We start from the raw sequence: 15,533 nt of genomic DNA, 5'->3' as shown, positions 1-15,533 counted from the left end.
AAAACGTCATCACATCAATGTCGGGTTTCACCATTGTTACTGTTCCTAGGGACTTGCAACGTTCAGTTATTCATCTGACACATTTATTAAGAGTCTATTTTGTGCTAGGTAATATCCTGGAGATGTTGAAAAAATAAGACCTAATTTATGCCCTGGAGGCATTTAGAAAGACATATAATATAACATCATGACTCAGGCAATTTAAAGATGCCACTAAAATGTCTAGACACACCAGCGGGATAGTGAGTCATACACTGTGTACCACGGTGCATACTGGAATCTCATTCTGCTGCTTCTCCAATGTTTTCTTTGAAAAAACACCATTTTATTTGGCGACCGTGATAGCTCTCAGCTCTAACACCATGCCATCAGAAATAGAACCAGCCAGGTGGAAACATACCTTAGTAGGACTTGTCATGTCTAAGTTGTCCAAAGTTGACTTGTCATGTCTTTTGGAGTAATTCTCTCTACTTTCCCCCACCCTTTGACTCTACAGACCAGCAGTAACATGTCTGGATGGTAGGATGGGGTAAGGAAGGGTGAAGGGTGTGGGGGCTGGGGTGGGGTGGGGGGTGGCAAAATCATTGCAGATCAAGGCTTTGGGTAAACTTTGTCAGCAGAGACATGAATATCTCTGGGAACTCAAAATTTCTCATCTTTATCTATCAATCTTTAATGTTGAGACTTTGTTTCTACATATATGTCTATATAATCATTACATTTTTAGCATCTTAGCTGATGATTTGCATCTAAGAGAGCCTGAGAAGTCATTTCTAAAGTATGTGAGAGGAATGATACCTAGCATTTTTGAGGAAGCAGAAGTATCCTGGAACCAGTCTCCAGGTGACCACTAGAAATCTGGGGCATCATTAAAACAACAGTGGAACTGGAGACACAAAGACCTGTCTTTTTCAGGTCTCAGCATTCAAATAAACAGACAGGATAAGCTTCAAGAAGCAATGCTCAGAGTGTTAACACAGATCACAGAGATCCATGGAATATGGGAATTCTGGGAAGATTTAGATGTTTACCTCTTTCTCTCACACTTACTTTCATCCACCCCCTACCTCTGTTTGACAACTTTTCCTTCTTTCTTTCTTTTTTTTTTTTTCTTTTGAGATGGAGTCTCACTCTGTCACTCAGGCTGGAGTGCAGTGGCATGATCTCAGCTCACTGCAAGCTCTGCCTCTCGGGTTCACGCCATTCTCCTGCCTCAGCCTCCCGAGTAGCTGGGGACTACAGGCGCCCGCCACCAGGCCCACTTAATTTTTTTTTGTTTTTTGTTTTTTGTTTTTTTGTTTTGTTTTTGCATTTTTGGTAGAGATGGGTTTCAGTGTGTTAGCCAGGATGGTCTCGATCTCCTGACCTTGTGATCCGCCCACCTCGGCCTTCCAAAGTGCTGGGATTACAGGCATGAGCCACCGTGCCCAGCCTTGATAACTTTTCTAAAACCAGTGAGCCTTAGTTCCTCGCCTGCCGCCTGCCTGAACATCCAAAGCCTTGAGGCCCAAGCCCACTCCCTGTTGTTCTGTTTGGGCAGGGGGCAGCCAGCCATGATGGCATGACTGCAGACACAGCAGGCTCTCCCACTCATCTCTGCAGAGACTTTGGGGCTTGCTGTGATGAGGAATGTTGCTGCCTCAGCTTACTCCTCTTTGCCTGGGGAAGAATGAGTTAGTACACCCAACAACAGACTGTCCAACTGATCACGTGTCTTATTCCTCTGCATAACCAACCCCGCTCTCAAGTTCTGCTTCCTGCAATGACCAGACACCTGTCAGGTTGTTCCTAGGCAGGGTTTGCCTTTGAATGTCTTGTTAGTTGGTGAGGAGGTTGGGGCTCTCCTGCATCTGGGAGCGTGAAGGGGACTCTGCTTCAAGACAGGTCAGCTCTGTGTGATCATAGACAGTGGCAAGACCAGAAATATATTATCTTATTTAATGCTCATAACAAAAAGTAGGCTGAAGTCATTCCTTCATCCAAGCAAATGCTATGTGCCTGGCATTATTTATAGGGCTTGGCATATGTCAGCACAAAGATCTCTGCTTGTGTAGAGCTTATATTCTAGGCAGAAGTGGAGCGGTGGGGGAGAGTACAAAAACTTCTTTGTAAGAAAATTATATTTTCTGGGCCACTTCACATTATATACACCCTCCACAATTATTAATGTGGACTTTTGTTCAACAGTTGTTAAGAAGACACTATGTTCGAAGCACTATGCTGGGCATTGAAAATACGAAGAACAATGAGTGGCCCCATATCCTCCAGACACTGGAAGTCCAGGTGGAGAGCAGCAACTGTACGCAGGTGGCAAAGTGCAGAAAGTGCTGTGACAGAGGCATCTACGAAGGGCAGAGAGACAGGGCCTCCCACATCCAGGCCTCCAGCTGCCCCTAGGCTGTCCATGTGCCCCTTCCTCCTGACTGCAGCTTGTGCAGGGCTGCCTCCTCACCTCCCCACTCTTTTTCCTGCCCCTGAATCCACTCCTCTTGGCCACCCAGCATACCCCAGCCCTGATGTGTTCCTTTGGAGTCTGACTCAGGGAAAGTTATGCTAATGTAGTAAATAAATTCACTGACTGAGTATTAGGTTTTGCTTGCTCTTTCAGGTAATTTACATACATTTTAATTGGCTTTTAATGCCTTGCAACAAAGGGAGGCTGGTTTCCTTGTGGGAAGTGCCATTCTGTTAATAGTCCAGGAAGGAGAGACTTGTGGAGGCCAAGCTCCTACCTACGCTCCCCTTTCACTGGGGCTCACTCGCCTTTGGAACCTTCATCCTCTCAAAACAATTCTGGCATCTGGATCATCTTTTGCAGAAGTGCCTTCGGAGTTAAGATATTTTTGGGGTTCAAAACAACCTGAAAGATCTTCTAGTCCTTGGAATTTCAACTCATGATCCAGGAGCTCTTGGCAGTGTGTCCATGAATGGCCTTCAGGGAGTCTGAGGATTCTTGAAATTCCCTGAAAACTTCTGTATGAACATGCTAAGTGTATTTTAACCCCTGAAGACAAGGTCTATAGTTTTCATCAGAGTCTTAAAGATCTTGGAGACCCAAAAAAGGTGGTCATCATTTTAGGTGATGTGCTTGAGCCTGCAGAGTTACGAGAGGGAGGGGAGAAGGGGAAAGGGGAAGGAGGGGAGGGAAGTGAGAAGAGGCCAGCACGGAGACTGAAACTCAAGTTTCTTTTTGCCCACACTAGTGCTCCTTCTACCTCCTCCACTGCAAGGGATCTTTAGGTCTTTGGTTCAGGAACTATCCCAGTTGCATCATAAACCTTTGCCAGGCCTGTTCACCTACTGTAGTAGAGTAAAAACTGCTTTATGGAAGTGGTTTTGAAGAACTAAAGGAGTTTTCTGCTCCATCAAACAGTGACAGGTAACTTTGAGCTCTGAATTTACTATCAGTCATTACTTTAAAAAGAAAAATGTTAAGTTTTGGGGGCTTTGTATCCCTAGAGATACTGTGTGCCACTGGGCATCTGTGGAGTAAGCAGTCTGATTGCAGAGAAAAAGCATGATCTGTGAAGCTGTCCTTGCAAGAATTAAACTGTAGAGATATCAATTACTTGAGGGAGCCAACCTTCACATGTTGACACTTCTGGATCCTCTTGCCCAAGGCAGAAATGTCTGGCTTGTTTTCAGATCAAAAAACCTGGGCCAGTTGTGTTGTTAACACCCAGTGTAAGTCATCAGGGCAAATGACAATACACACATTCTCCTAGTCCATTGGAAGGCTAGGTCAGTAAATATTCGGCATCAGCCCAGGGAGAGGGAAAGAAACAAAATATCAGAGGTTGGAATTCCAAATGGATGCAGAAAATAGCACTATCTTTTTTTGTTGTTGTTTTTTTCTGTGTACAACTATGTACTAGACTCTGACCCATGACAAGATTGGTTTCTTGCAGACAGGGACTGCAGGAAACCAGGTTCCCAAATAGGCCCTGCAGCCTTAGATGTGATTAGAAGTTACCAGAAGTTGGGGAAAAGGAGAACAGCACTGGGATGGGAGTCAGTAGGCCTAAGCTTAAGACTTGGCATCCCCACAGAGTAGGTGGGTGACTTTGGGCCAGTCACTGCCAGCTCTATGGTTGTTTCCTTTTCTGCCAAAAGAAGGATGTGGGGGGTTGGATAACCCAAAAGATCCCTCTCGGCATGAACATCCTCCTAAGTCGTTCATTCATTCTCGTCTATATGCCAGCGCTGCCTTCCAGGCTTGTGTGTGACCCTCAAGCTTACCTGAAGCTAGAAACATGGGCCAGAGCACTTCCTAGGTGCCTCTCCCACCCCAGGAATCACGAGGGTTTGGTTGGCAGCCAGACTCACCAGCAGGAATACGGGCACCTCTTGCTGTAGCGACAACAGTAAAACTGCCACTCCCGATCCAGCACTGACTCGAAGTAGCGGCTCTGGAATCCTGCCACCAGCCCATTGTTGGAGCACGTCTGGTACCTGAAGAGAAGACAACAACCCCAGGAACCTAAGGACAGTGACACCTACACAGACCCCTTCCCAAGACCCCACTGCCACAGTTACACACTGTTTCTCTGACCTAGATTCCTAACAATGTATTCCATTTTTATGCAAATAATAGTCTTTATTATATTTGTAGAGATACTATAGCCTCTCCATTAAAATGTAAGTGACTCAGAATTTTCTAACTGAACAAAATTTAGGGAACACTGCTCCTGTCATACCTCTTTGAATATATAGTTAAATGGAAGCCTGCATAAAGGGGTGGATCTGGAAATTTACCTCTAGAATTTTACAAATTCAAGATTGTATTATTCATGTCATTTAAAACAAAAGATATTAAAATTCATTTTACCGGAATTTAAAATAAAAAGACAAAGAGAAGCACAATTGTCATTTAAAAGAAAAGATATTAAAATTCATTTTACTGGAATTTAAAATAAAAAGCAAAGAGAAGTACAATGAATTTCAAATAAACATTTCTTCTGCTTAAGAGTAGAGCCCTGGAAGGGGAACATCACACACCGGGTCCTATTGTGGGGACGGGGGAAGGGATAGCATTAGGAGATATACCTAATATAAATGATGAGTTAATGGGTGCAGCACACCAACATGGCACATGTATACATATGTAACAAACCTGCACGTTGTGCACATGTACCCTAGAACTTAAAGTATTAAAAAAAAAAAAAAAAAAAGAAGAAGAAGAGTAGAGCCCTGGAAATTGAGCACAAGGATGATCATTCGTTCTGCCCCTATGCAGCATGCAAAGCCCAGATGAGTATGGTGAATGTGCCCAGGGCAGCCCAGTGGGAAAGCTGGGACCGCACCCCAGGTTCTTGCTACTTATCCAGGAATCTTTCTACCACCCACAAGACCATAAGCTCTACACAACCAGGGCATGTTTTGCTCAGAATTCTATTTCCAGGTGGCCAAGAAGAATCCCGGCTGTGGAGGCAGTCCCTACAGAGTTGCAACAGGCCAACTGAATGCCTCAAACTCCCTCTAAAGATCGCTTTCCTATCCTAGCTGCTTAGTCCTAATTCTTCAAATATAGTAACCACTGCACTCCAGTCCACAGACCAGAAATAATTTTTGCTCTTTCATTCGACCTGTGCTGCTGCTGGTCTTCACAGCACGTTTCTAACTAAACATTGGCTTAGAATAGTACAATCATTTCTTCCTTTGTTCCATCTCTAGTATGATTTTCCCATGGCACCCAATTCCTATGGTGCCTTCAGACTTGCCGCTTTTTGCTGTGATGATGAAAATGCTATTTTCTTCCTGGCCACAGTGGGTTTCCACTGTTCTCGCTACTTATCCTGGAATCTTTCTACCACCCACAAGATCATAAGCTCTACACAGTCAGGGCATTTCCACTGTTCTTGCAACTTATCCAGGATCTAGAATTTTACATCTAGAATTTTACAAATTCAAGATTGTATTGTTCATGTCATTTAAAATAAAAGGTATTATAATTCATTTTACTGGGATTTAAAATAAAAAGAAGACAAAGAGAAGCACAATGTATTGAAGAATTTCAAATAAACATTTCTTCTGCTTAAGAGCAGAGCCCTGGAAATTGAGCACAAGGACGATCATTTGTTCTGCCCCTACACAGCATGCAAAGCCCAGATAGGTATGGTGATCCATGGCCCTTTAATGAAATCCAGTGGATTTCCACCTTACAGAATGAGCTCTTTCACAAACTCTTCCAAAATAGTTCTTCAGCTACCTCTCTTTCTTTGCATTTCCCACCATCCCAGCCGTTGGTCTATCTCCTGTTATGTGTGGGCAGAGCAGGCAGTTGTCTATTGCGGCATGACCAGACAGCTGCTGGGATGTAACTCTGTATTCCATGGGAAGATAAGTTTCCAGAAAATATAATGCATAAAATAAGTACCCTCTGCTGACTGGTGAGAGAGACCTTGTTGACACACAAATTGTAACATTATCAACAACTGGATTTCATTTATTCTTTTCCATTGCTGAGAATGAACTTGCGAATCTAACAAAATTAGATATTAAATACAATACATGTCTGTCAGAAATAATCTGTCCTTTTAATTATTTATTACTTGTTATGCATTTATTCACCTCATATATAATTAAAATATGCATTCATTCATTCATTCATTCATTCAACGTCTTATACTCTACTACTGTTCTGTATCAATCACTTTGCTATTGTGTTGTGAGAAGAATTGAGAGATGGGCTCGGTATTTGGTCAACCATGTAAATTAGCTTGAATTCCCTGTTCCCGGGACTTGTAAGAAGTTCTGGCAGACTAGAAAACTCAGCTATAGGGGCTCAATAATGCAGATTAAGGTGTAAATTGAGACCTATGACTCTTTGATAATCTAGCCTTTTTTTTTTTTTGTATATGCGACTGTAGTTTATTATACATGTATCTAGGTTTTTAAATTTTATTTTGTTTTACTTTAAGTTCCGAGATACAAGTGCAGAAAATACAGGTTTATTATATAGGTATACTTGTGCCATTGTGGTTTGCTGCACCTATCAACCTGTCATCTAGGTTTTAAGCCCTGTATGCCTTAGCAATTTGTCCTAATGCTCTCCCTCTTCTCACACCCCACCCGCCGAATGGTCCCAGTGTGTGTTGTTCCCCTCCCTGTGTCCATGTGTTCTCATTGTTCAACTTCCACTTATGAATGAGAACATTTACTCTTTGGTTTTCTGTTCCTGTGTTAGTTTACTGAGGATGATGGCTTCTAGCTTCATCCATGTCCCTGCAAAGGACATGATCTCATTCTTTTTATGGCTGCATAGTATTTCATGGTGTATATGTACCACATTTGCTTTATCCAGTCTATCACGGATGGGCATTTGGGTTGGTTCCATGTCTTTGTTATTGCAAATAGTGCTGCAATAAACATACCTGTGCATGTGTCTTTATAGTAGAATAATTTATAGTCCTTTACGTATATACCCAGTAATGGGATTGCTGGGTCAAATGGTATTTCTGGTTCTAGATCCTTGAGGAATCACCACATTGTCTTCTACAATGGTTGAACTAATTTACATTCCCACCAACAGTGTAAAAGCATTCCTATTTCTCCACAGCCTCGCCAGTATCTATTAGTTCTTGACTTTTTAATAAACACCATTTTGACTGGCATGAGATGGTACCTTATTGTGGTTTTGATTTGCATTTCTCTAATGATTAGAGAGGCTGAGCTTTTTTCATGTGTTTTTTGGCCACATAAATGTCTTCTTTTGAGAAGTGTCTGATCATATACTTTGTCCACTTTTTGATGGGGTTGTTTGTTCTTTTCTTGTAAATTTGTTTAATGTCCTTGTAGATTCTGGATGTTAGACCTTTGTCAGATGGGTAGTTTGCAAAAATTTTCTCCCATTCAGTAGGTTCACTCTGAAGTCTTTGCCCATGCTTATGTACTGAATGGTATTGTCTAGGTTTTCTTCTGGGGTTTTTATGGTTTTGGGTTTTATATTTAAGTCTTTGATCCATCTTGAGTTAATTTTTGTATAAAGTGTAAGGAAGGGGTCCAGTTTCAGTTTTCTGCATATGGCGGATGTAGCCTTCTTTATTGTACCATACCACTGCTTGCATCTCATCAGGACTATACTAATGCCTAGCATATTTCAGCAAGCTATATGAGTGTAATGGACTAGGCTCACGATATGGTGGAAAGTTGCTTTGGGGGCTGATCTACAAGGGTGGTCTATTCTATCCTAATTCCTAGTAATGTGGGTGAGAGGTGATTTCAATATGAAGCTCTAAGAATCATAAGCAAAACTCATATGTGTCCAAAAAGAGAAGGCTGCCACAAGCTAGTGCGCTCTGTGACCTGTTCTCCTACCATCACTAAAACGCTGCCTTCATCTAAAATGAAGCCCTTTCAGAACTGAGCTGGGCTGTGGTTTCCACGGAGCCGTTGTTCCATTGTTTTGGCTTGTCTTGTCCTCTACAGGGGACAGAGCTCCCATGGGGGTAAGTTCCGCTAAGTAAAAATAAATGTAGGAAGATAAGCTGAACTGTTTCATGGAGTACCCATTCTGAAGGCAATCCAAGTTCCACGAATTCCCCGCCGGCTGTCAGCCAAGCTGCTGACCCCAGTGCCTGTATGGGAAGTGTGTGTCACTTTCTCACACACCACCTCAGATAACTCTGCCCTGTGAAGATTATTTGGACCCTGCAGGCTCAGAGCCTAAGAACATATGGTGAAAGTGAGATAATCAAATATAACCCTCCTCCTCCAGCTTTGGTTTGATTGCCTTCACATTTTGGTAGAGGGAGCCTGTGCAGGAGTTTGGTATGTGAAAGCATTCCTCCCAGAGCCGGATCTTTGTAGGGGTACCTTTTCACACTGTGGGGAGCAGATAGTAGAGTGGCTAAGAGCACTGGCTATGCTGCTGGGCGGCTTCACTGTTTCTTAGCTGTGTCGTCTGGGTGGGCTTCATGCCCTCTAATAGCCTCAGTTTCCTCATCTATAAAATGGGCATAATAATAGCACATATGTACTAAAGTTATTTTGAAGACCAAATAAGACAATGCATGTAAAATTCCTGGAATTAACACATTGCTTATTAGTGTTGTTATACTTACATTTAGTCTACACAGTAATTATGAATCTACTTTGTAAATGCTGTCCCTTGGCTCCCCTGTGTCTAATCAGTGAAACACCGGTGGATTCATAGGCCCTCTCTGAGCTGCTGTTTCCCTAAAACAAAGCTCAATGAGGTTGGATGTCTTAGCCACCCACTTTAGAGCACAAACACTTTAGTATGCCTTACCACCCCCCGGAAGTAGTACTCTGTGCAATGTCTGACATTATTGTCCAGCAAATGTTTAATAGAAGAACGAGGGACCGAATGAGTGACCCAGTTATCTCCCATTATTGGAGGCAGAATTGATTTTTAAGAGCTCATCACTCAATCCCATTAAGGGCTCTGAAATTCCCTTCAAGTAGTTTCCATGGATCTTGGGTGGGGGATCCCTTTTCTTGCTTCCATCTTCTCCCTACAGCTCCATGATGAGGGGGCAAAATAAATATAGCTTTGGGCATTCCTCTCCTCCATTCCTCTCATTTTCACTTTTAACAAAGCTCCTTATTTAACAAGACTCATCTAAACACTGGTCATATCTGCAGGATTACAAACACAGAGCTAGGTGAGAAGGGAGGCAACTTCTAAATGGAACAGGACACGGGGAGCTGGAAGGGACTGCATTGCTAAAGTTACTCAAACTCAGTTTAAAAAGAGATGGGTAGCAGTCAAATGACTAATGCTCTGACTCACTTCACAGCATCTGGTTGTTGCTTCTGAATGGCCTGGAGAACAGAGCAGTGGCTCAATGCTTTATTCTGCTTGGAGGGAAACTACTTGGAGGGAATTTCAGGCCCCTTCATGAATTTGAGTGAGGAGTTTCTAAAAGTCACCAAGACAATGGCAAATTTCCTGGTGAATTGTATGACATGACCCTAGCTCTAAGGAAATATTCTTATTTCCTTAGAGCAGGAGGTCACTGGTACCTTACTTACAAGACTCTCCTTCCTGTCTGAGAAGACATACTTCTTTCTTTTCTTACCATCTCTTTGAAGGCTGAGGCTCAATTTCAGTTTCAGAAACTAGAGCATTGTTAGCCCTGCTCCATCTGACACTGCTCAAACTTTCTAAAAGGAAAGTCACAAGGTGATTACTACTCCTCTGAAAACACATTTGTGAAGCTATTCTGAGAAAGTGGACTTTTTGAAAATGATTGATCTCAGGGCCATCACCCTGGAAGCTAAAACGGAAGACCTTCTCCTGTATCTCCAATAGTAAAACATAAACGCAGTGGGGTGCAGGGGAAAGAGCCCTTGTTGAGGAATCAGCAGACATGAGTTCTGGTTGTAGCCTTGACTTTAACATGCTTTGCGGGGCCTCACCTAAGGCACTGTGTGGAGTCAGTGATAATGCCTACAAAACTATTGGCCAAGATAGTAACTGGAAGAGTCAGGACCCAAACTTAGATTCATTTGAGGTCAAAGCTCATGTTCATGAGCTTTCAAGGAATACAGAAAATCTCTTCAAGATGGTCCCACAGCTCTGATTGGTGTGCTGGACAGGACTTCTTCTTGTCTGCATTCTTTACCAAGTCCAAAGCTATTGGACAGGCAGAATTCCAGAGCATCTGTAAGGTGTGTGAGTGTCTGGTTTTGTTGGTGAACCCTCTATACAATTTTAGAAGTTGGACTTGCTAAGAAGTTTGGACTTTAGGTGGTGTGAGGTTGAGTCAAGTGAGGAACAAGGTAAAAGGAAGCAGCACCATTTTGGTCAAGAGCTCTCAAAATTCCATTAAAGAGATAATAGATGGGCTGGTTGTGCTGGTCTTTTTCTTCCCAGCTTCACAGACACATAGGTGTTTCAAGGGCTGTTAGCCAGTTTCCAACCCCACTGCAGAGATGGACTATGAGAAGTTTTGCCCATGATCTAGACCACTGGCTCACTCCATGTGGCAGAGCATCCTTAACACCCCTAAATTTCTTCCCTGCCCCAAAGGTGGATGAGGTCTTAAGTAATACCAAAAGAGTTTCTTTCTTTTAGAGTAAAGCTTTGATTTTTGTTAATTCTATTTTCACCAGAATAATTCTTTGAGTTGCTAGCAAGCATTTATAACAGGTCCCACAGAATTTTAGAATGTTCCTTAAGTCTTTTGGCAATATTCATTAGAACTCACTCTATACCTGATGCTGCACTTGGTCTGGAATCTCTTCAGAAGACTGGTACTGATAAGTAGACACTATGACATTGGACAGGCAGAATTACCAGACATTGGGACTGATAAGTAGACACTATGATAATACAGATACTGGAAAGAAGTAGACTGGTCCCAAAGACAGAGGAGCAGAGAAATAGGAGAGTGGGTGGGGATGGTGGAACAGTGGAGTGGCAAGGGACAGAGATAAAACCAGCTGGGGGCAAGTTTGCCCAGTAAAAGAAGCCTTTAAAGTTCTGGATTTCTCTGCTAATACCAAACAGAATTGTTCCACGACCCATCTCTCCCCTTCTGCTGAAATTTATACCTATTTCTGTAAAACTAGGATGACAGTTCTTAACTTGACAGTATTACACGAAAAGTAAAGAGATGCTATATGTCAAGTGTGTAGCACAGAACCTGGCACAACATATATACTTGAAAGGCAGGGGAAATCATAGTTAGTACTCCTATGATAATAAAAACATCTGTAATTTAATAGAAAGGCTACATCCTAGTCTCCAATCACTTTCAGTAAATATTGGAGCCTATATTAGAAATTGTCAGGATTGAACTTCTCCAACCGGACACTGAGAGGACCCTCAGAAAGCACGTATCAGAGCACAAAAGACAATACCAAGCCTCTCCTCCTTCAAAGAGTCTTCCTTTCTTGACAATTCCAAATCATACTAACTTTCCTTCCTTGTGACATGTTGATATCACCATCACACATTTCACCTAACACATACTGTCACTGAGTAGCCTCAGTGCAGGGCTGAGGGCTATAAAGTTTTTGAAGGCAAACACTGCACCATTTACTGCTCATCCTCCTGCCACCATGGTGGGGATAGGAACAGTCTCTTTAAACAGTGTTAAGTTGCACACATTCTGCTCTCTTCCTGCCTGCATCTGGGTAAGAGTTCTGCTGTCTTCTCCATGTCTGGGTTTTCAGTCTGCTAGTCTCTCTACAAGGTTTTAACACAGTGAAGCAGAAATGACCTGCAGAACAGCATCTCTGGATAGAAAGATCTAGCACAGGACAGAGTGAGACCGGCTCCCAAAATACAAATACCTCAGTCTTTTTTGGAAAAATACACGCAGGAGAGGCTACCCCTAAGGCCTCTGAGAAGATCTAGATTATCTTGTGAGATGCATTTATGTCCTGAGAGCAATTCCAGGTCATGCAGGGATTGCATGAGCTATGTTAGCATCACAATAAATTTGATGTGAGTTTATGAATATCAATTACAATATTTTTAACCAAGAGATCTAATGCTATCTCCGTGTCTATTAAAATGTAATAAATATTCAAGACACTCATAATGTACACATAATATTTATAGATTGTGATTAAATTATATGTTCCAAAAGCAAAATGATATATTTCAGAGGCTCTGTAATCTAGCAATTTGGTTTTCAACTCCAGCTTCGTAATTTACCTACTGTGTGATATTTGTCTCCATGAGTCTCAGTTTCCACAGAGTAGTCATGAAAAGTAATAATAAATAACTTTTATCAAGGGCTTGCGATGTGCCAGGCATTGTGCTTAGCACTAAGTGTGCATTAATTATCTTAATTATCAAAACAATCCTATAAAATGGGCTCATATAATGAGCTTCTCACCACGATCACCATTTTATGTATAAGGAAACTCAGATTTACAGAAGATAAGTAATTCCCCTAAGGACACACGTTAATATACACATATTATCTTATTTAATTCTCACAACAGTTCTAGGGAGGTGTGTTTTAGATGTGAAAGCTGAGGATTTGAGAGCTGAGATGACTTGAGTAAAGGTAACAGTGGGGTTAGTGGGGTTGTATTTTGAGAATTGTTCTGTCTGACTCTAAACTTCATTAACTTTTCAATATTTCAAGATACCTCAAAGAAACACACACACACACACACACACGATATCTTAACTCTGCAGAAATCTCTTATTGATTAGGAAGATTGTGTCCTGCAGTTTCCCAGACAGAAGCAAATCCCCTCCTGGGAGGAGGGAGCTTTTGCCATCCTTACAAGAACAGCCAACAGCCATTTGTGCAGAGCTCAAGTTCCCCCAGACAATTGATTCCTAGCACTTAGGAGAGTGACCTAGATGGAAAGTTGGCAAGAATCCTAGATCTGTCATACCCCTATTCTCCCACACTCAGCCTTCTTGCCCTCAGAAGTCATCCTTATGTGGATTTGATATCTTTTTTAGATCAGCATTCACTATGGCTTTATCTAGGAACAAAAATAACATCAGCATTTCATATCACCCACAGCACTGTGGAATCAGGCCGGCTGGCTCAGGTCCTCCCTCTGCCATCTGCTAGCCATGCAAGGGCAACCTCCTCATATGAAAAACACCTGGCTTCCAATATTGTTGCAAAGATCAAATAATATTAGATTTTGAGTAACTCGTGGGCATAGACTGTATGTTCTTCATCTCCATCTTCCTGGGGCCTGGCAAAGTTTGTGCTAATAAGCATTTGGTAGTGAATGAATAAACAAATGAATATATAAATGAGGAATAATCTATAAATCATAAATCACCATGTAGATCAGGGTTAGGGCCATAGAACCTATACTTATGTAAAGTTATGGATTTCTCTCCTAATTCCAAACAGAATTGCTCCATGACCCATCTCTCCCCTTCTGCTGATATTTATATCTACTTCTGTAAAACGAGGATGACAGTTCCTAACCTGACAGCAATGTTTTTATTCAGTTTTTAATCGCTTCAGTCTCACAGCCTTTATTCCTACTCTATGAGGCACGGAGGTTGCTCTAGATTGTGTGCAAGACCCCTCCAGTGCTGGGATTCCAGGATTCTGGTGTACTATGTTTGTACTGCATCCTTATATTTATTTATTTTTTTAAATTTTATTCTGAAGTAATTTTAGATTTACAGAATGCTTGTAAAGACAACACACAAAATTCATGTATACCCTTCACCCAGGTTCCTCTAATGTTAATTTTCATAACTCTGGAGTGTCTAGGAATGCTAAGAAATGCTAAGAAATTAACCCTGGTATAACACCAAACTCCAGAATTTGGATTTTATCAGTTGTTCCACAAATGTCAAACCAGGATAGATTACTGTGCAGCATTTAGTCCTTATGGCTTTTGAAATAAAGAGTTTACTCTTCAGTTTTTGAAACTGATCGAGACCTTAAGATTACCGAGAGAACGAAAACCTGATAAAAACTTCATTCTGCGGTGGCAAAGTGTGTCAGCCACCCTCTGTGCATGCTTTAGCTATCCTTAGGAAATCTTGAAAGACCATCCTGCCTGTTGGTAAATGCAATAAATCAAGATGAGATGTGAACAATACAGTTGAAACCCCTACTATGAACTGGACACTGGAATATTGGGAATCAAAGACATAAGCAAAATGGTTCCCCTGTGGGAAAATCTGCAGGCCTCTTTGCTGAGGGCCGTCGGGACACTGGCTGGGGTTTGGACTGCTGATTTAGTCTTTCACTGCGTATGTACTGAGGGCCTGTTATGTACCAACACTCTTCTAGGCACTGGGGATACAGTGGTGAATAAGACAAAGACCCTGTGTTCATGAAGCTCGTATTTTGGTGAGGGAGACAAAACAAGAAACAAATGCCAATCAGGCAGTGACAAGGGCATTGTAGGAAACAAAGCAGGCTGAGGGAGTGGAGACAGCGAGATGTGTGGGGAGAGGAGGTGGTCTTGGAAAGCATCCCTGAGGAAGTGGGCGCTGTGAGTACTCAATACTCAGAACCATGACTCAGGACGACTGCCCTGCACTACACTAAGGCTTGGTCTTGCTTAGATTAAGGAAACAGTCCGACTGTGGAAAACGGAGTTCCCACCCAACCTATCCACCTTCAAATGCACCTCGATGCTGCCATAGCCCTGTTGCATAGATTCCTTTCTCCTCTTCTCCAGTCTGGGGCTTGTCATTGGTGAATTCATAAACTCAGCTCTAACACAAACTCCCACTCCAAAACATCTCCTTGGGATTCCTTGAAGCCCGGGGTAAAAAGTAGATGCCAATAAATGGAACACTTTTCCTCTGGACTCAGAGTCCGTGGAAAGCTGGCTTGCCCAACATAAGCCACATCAATTCCAGATTCACTAAACTTTTATTACCTGTCCACGGTGTGCTAGGCATTTGTTTTAGACTTCAATTTGCTTTAGAGTTTTCTTATACTTTATCCTACAAGTATCACAGTAACACAAGTAACAGCTTGTGAGGTGGGAGTCACACCTTCCTTTTTCCTTCTTCCCTCCCTCCCTCCCTTTCTTCTTTTCTTCCTCCCTCCCTCCCTCCCTTCCTTCCTTCCTTCCTTCCTTCCTTCCTTCCTTCCTTCCTTCCT

At 42.2% G+C, this 15,533-nt stretch overlaps 1 protein-coding gene across 2 annotated transcripts in view; it reads right to left on the bottom strand.

Annotated features, from left to right (window-relative positions):
• Positions 1-15,533, bottom strand: part of DPT (dermatopontin) — a 44,817-nt gene that overhangs the window by 25,280 nt on the left and 4,004 nt on the right. For both annotated transcript variants that reach the window (XR_003115637.1, XM_025356961.1), the window contains exon 2: positions 4,327-4,452. Coding sequence is in view for 1 of the 2 variants with exons in the window: in XM_025356961.1 (XP_025212746.1) it covers positions 4,327-4,452 (126 nt within the window). In the remaining variant the exon portion in view is untranslated. The remainder of the gene's footprint in view (positions 1-4,326; positions 4,453-15,533) is intronic.

This window comes from Theropithecus gelada, chromosome 1 (assembly GCF_003255815.1).
Source record: "Theropithecus gelada isolate Dixy chromosome 1, Tgel_1.0, whole genome shotgun sequence".
In the NCBI taxonomy this organism is placed as follows: Eukaryota; Metazoa; Chordata; class Mammalia; order Primates; family Cercopithecidae; genus Theropithecus; species Theropithecus gelada.
The sequence above is the reverse complement of the archived record's forward strand: the minus strand, read 5'-3'. Positions and strand labels throughout refer to the sequence as shown.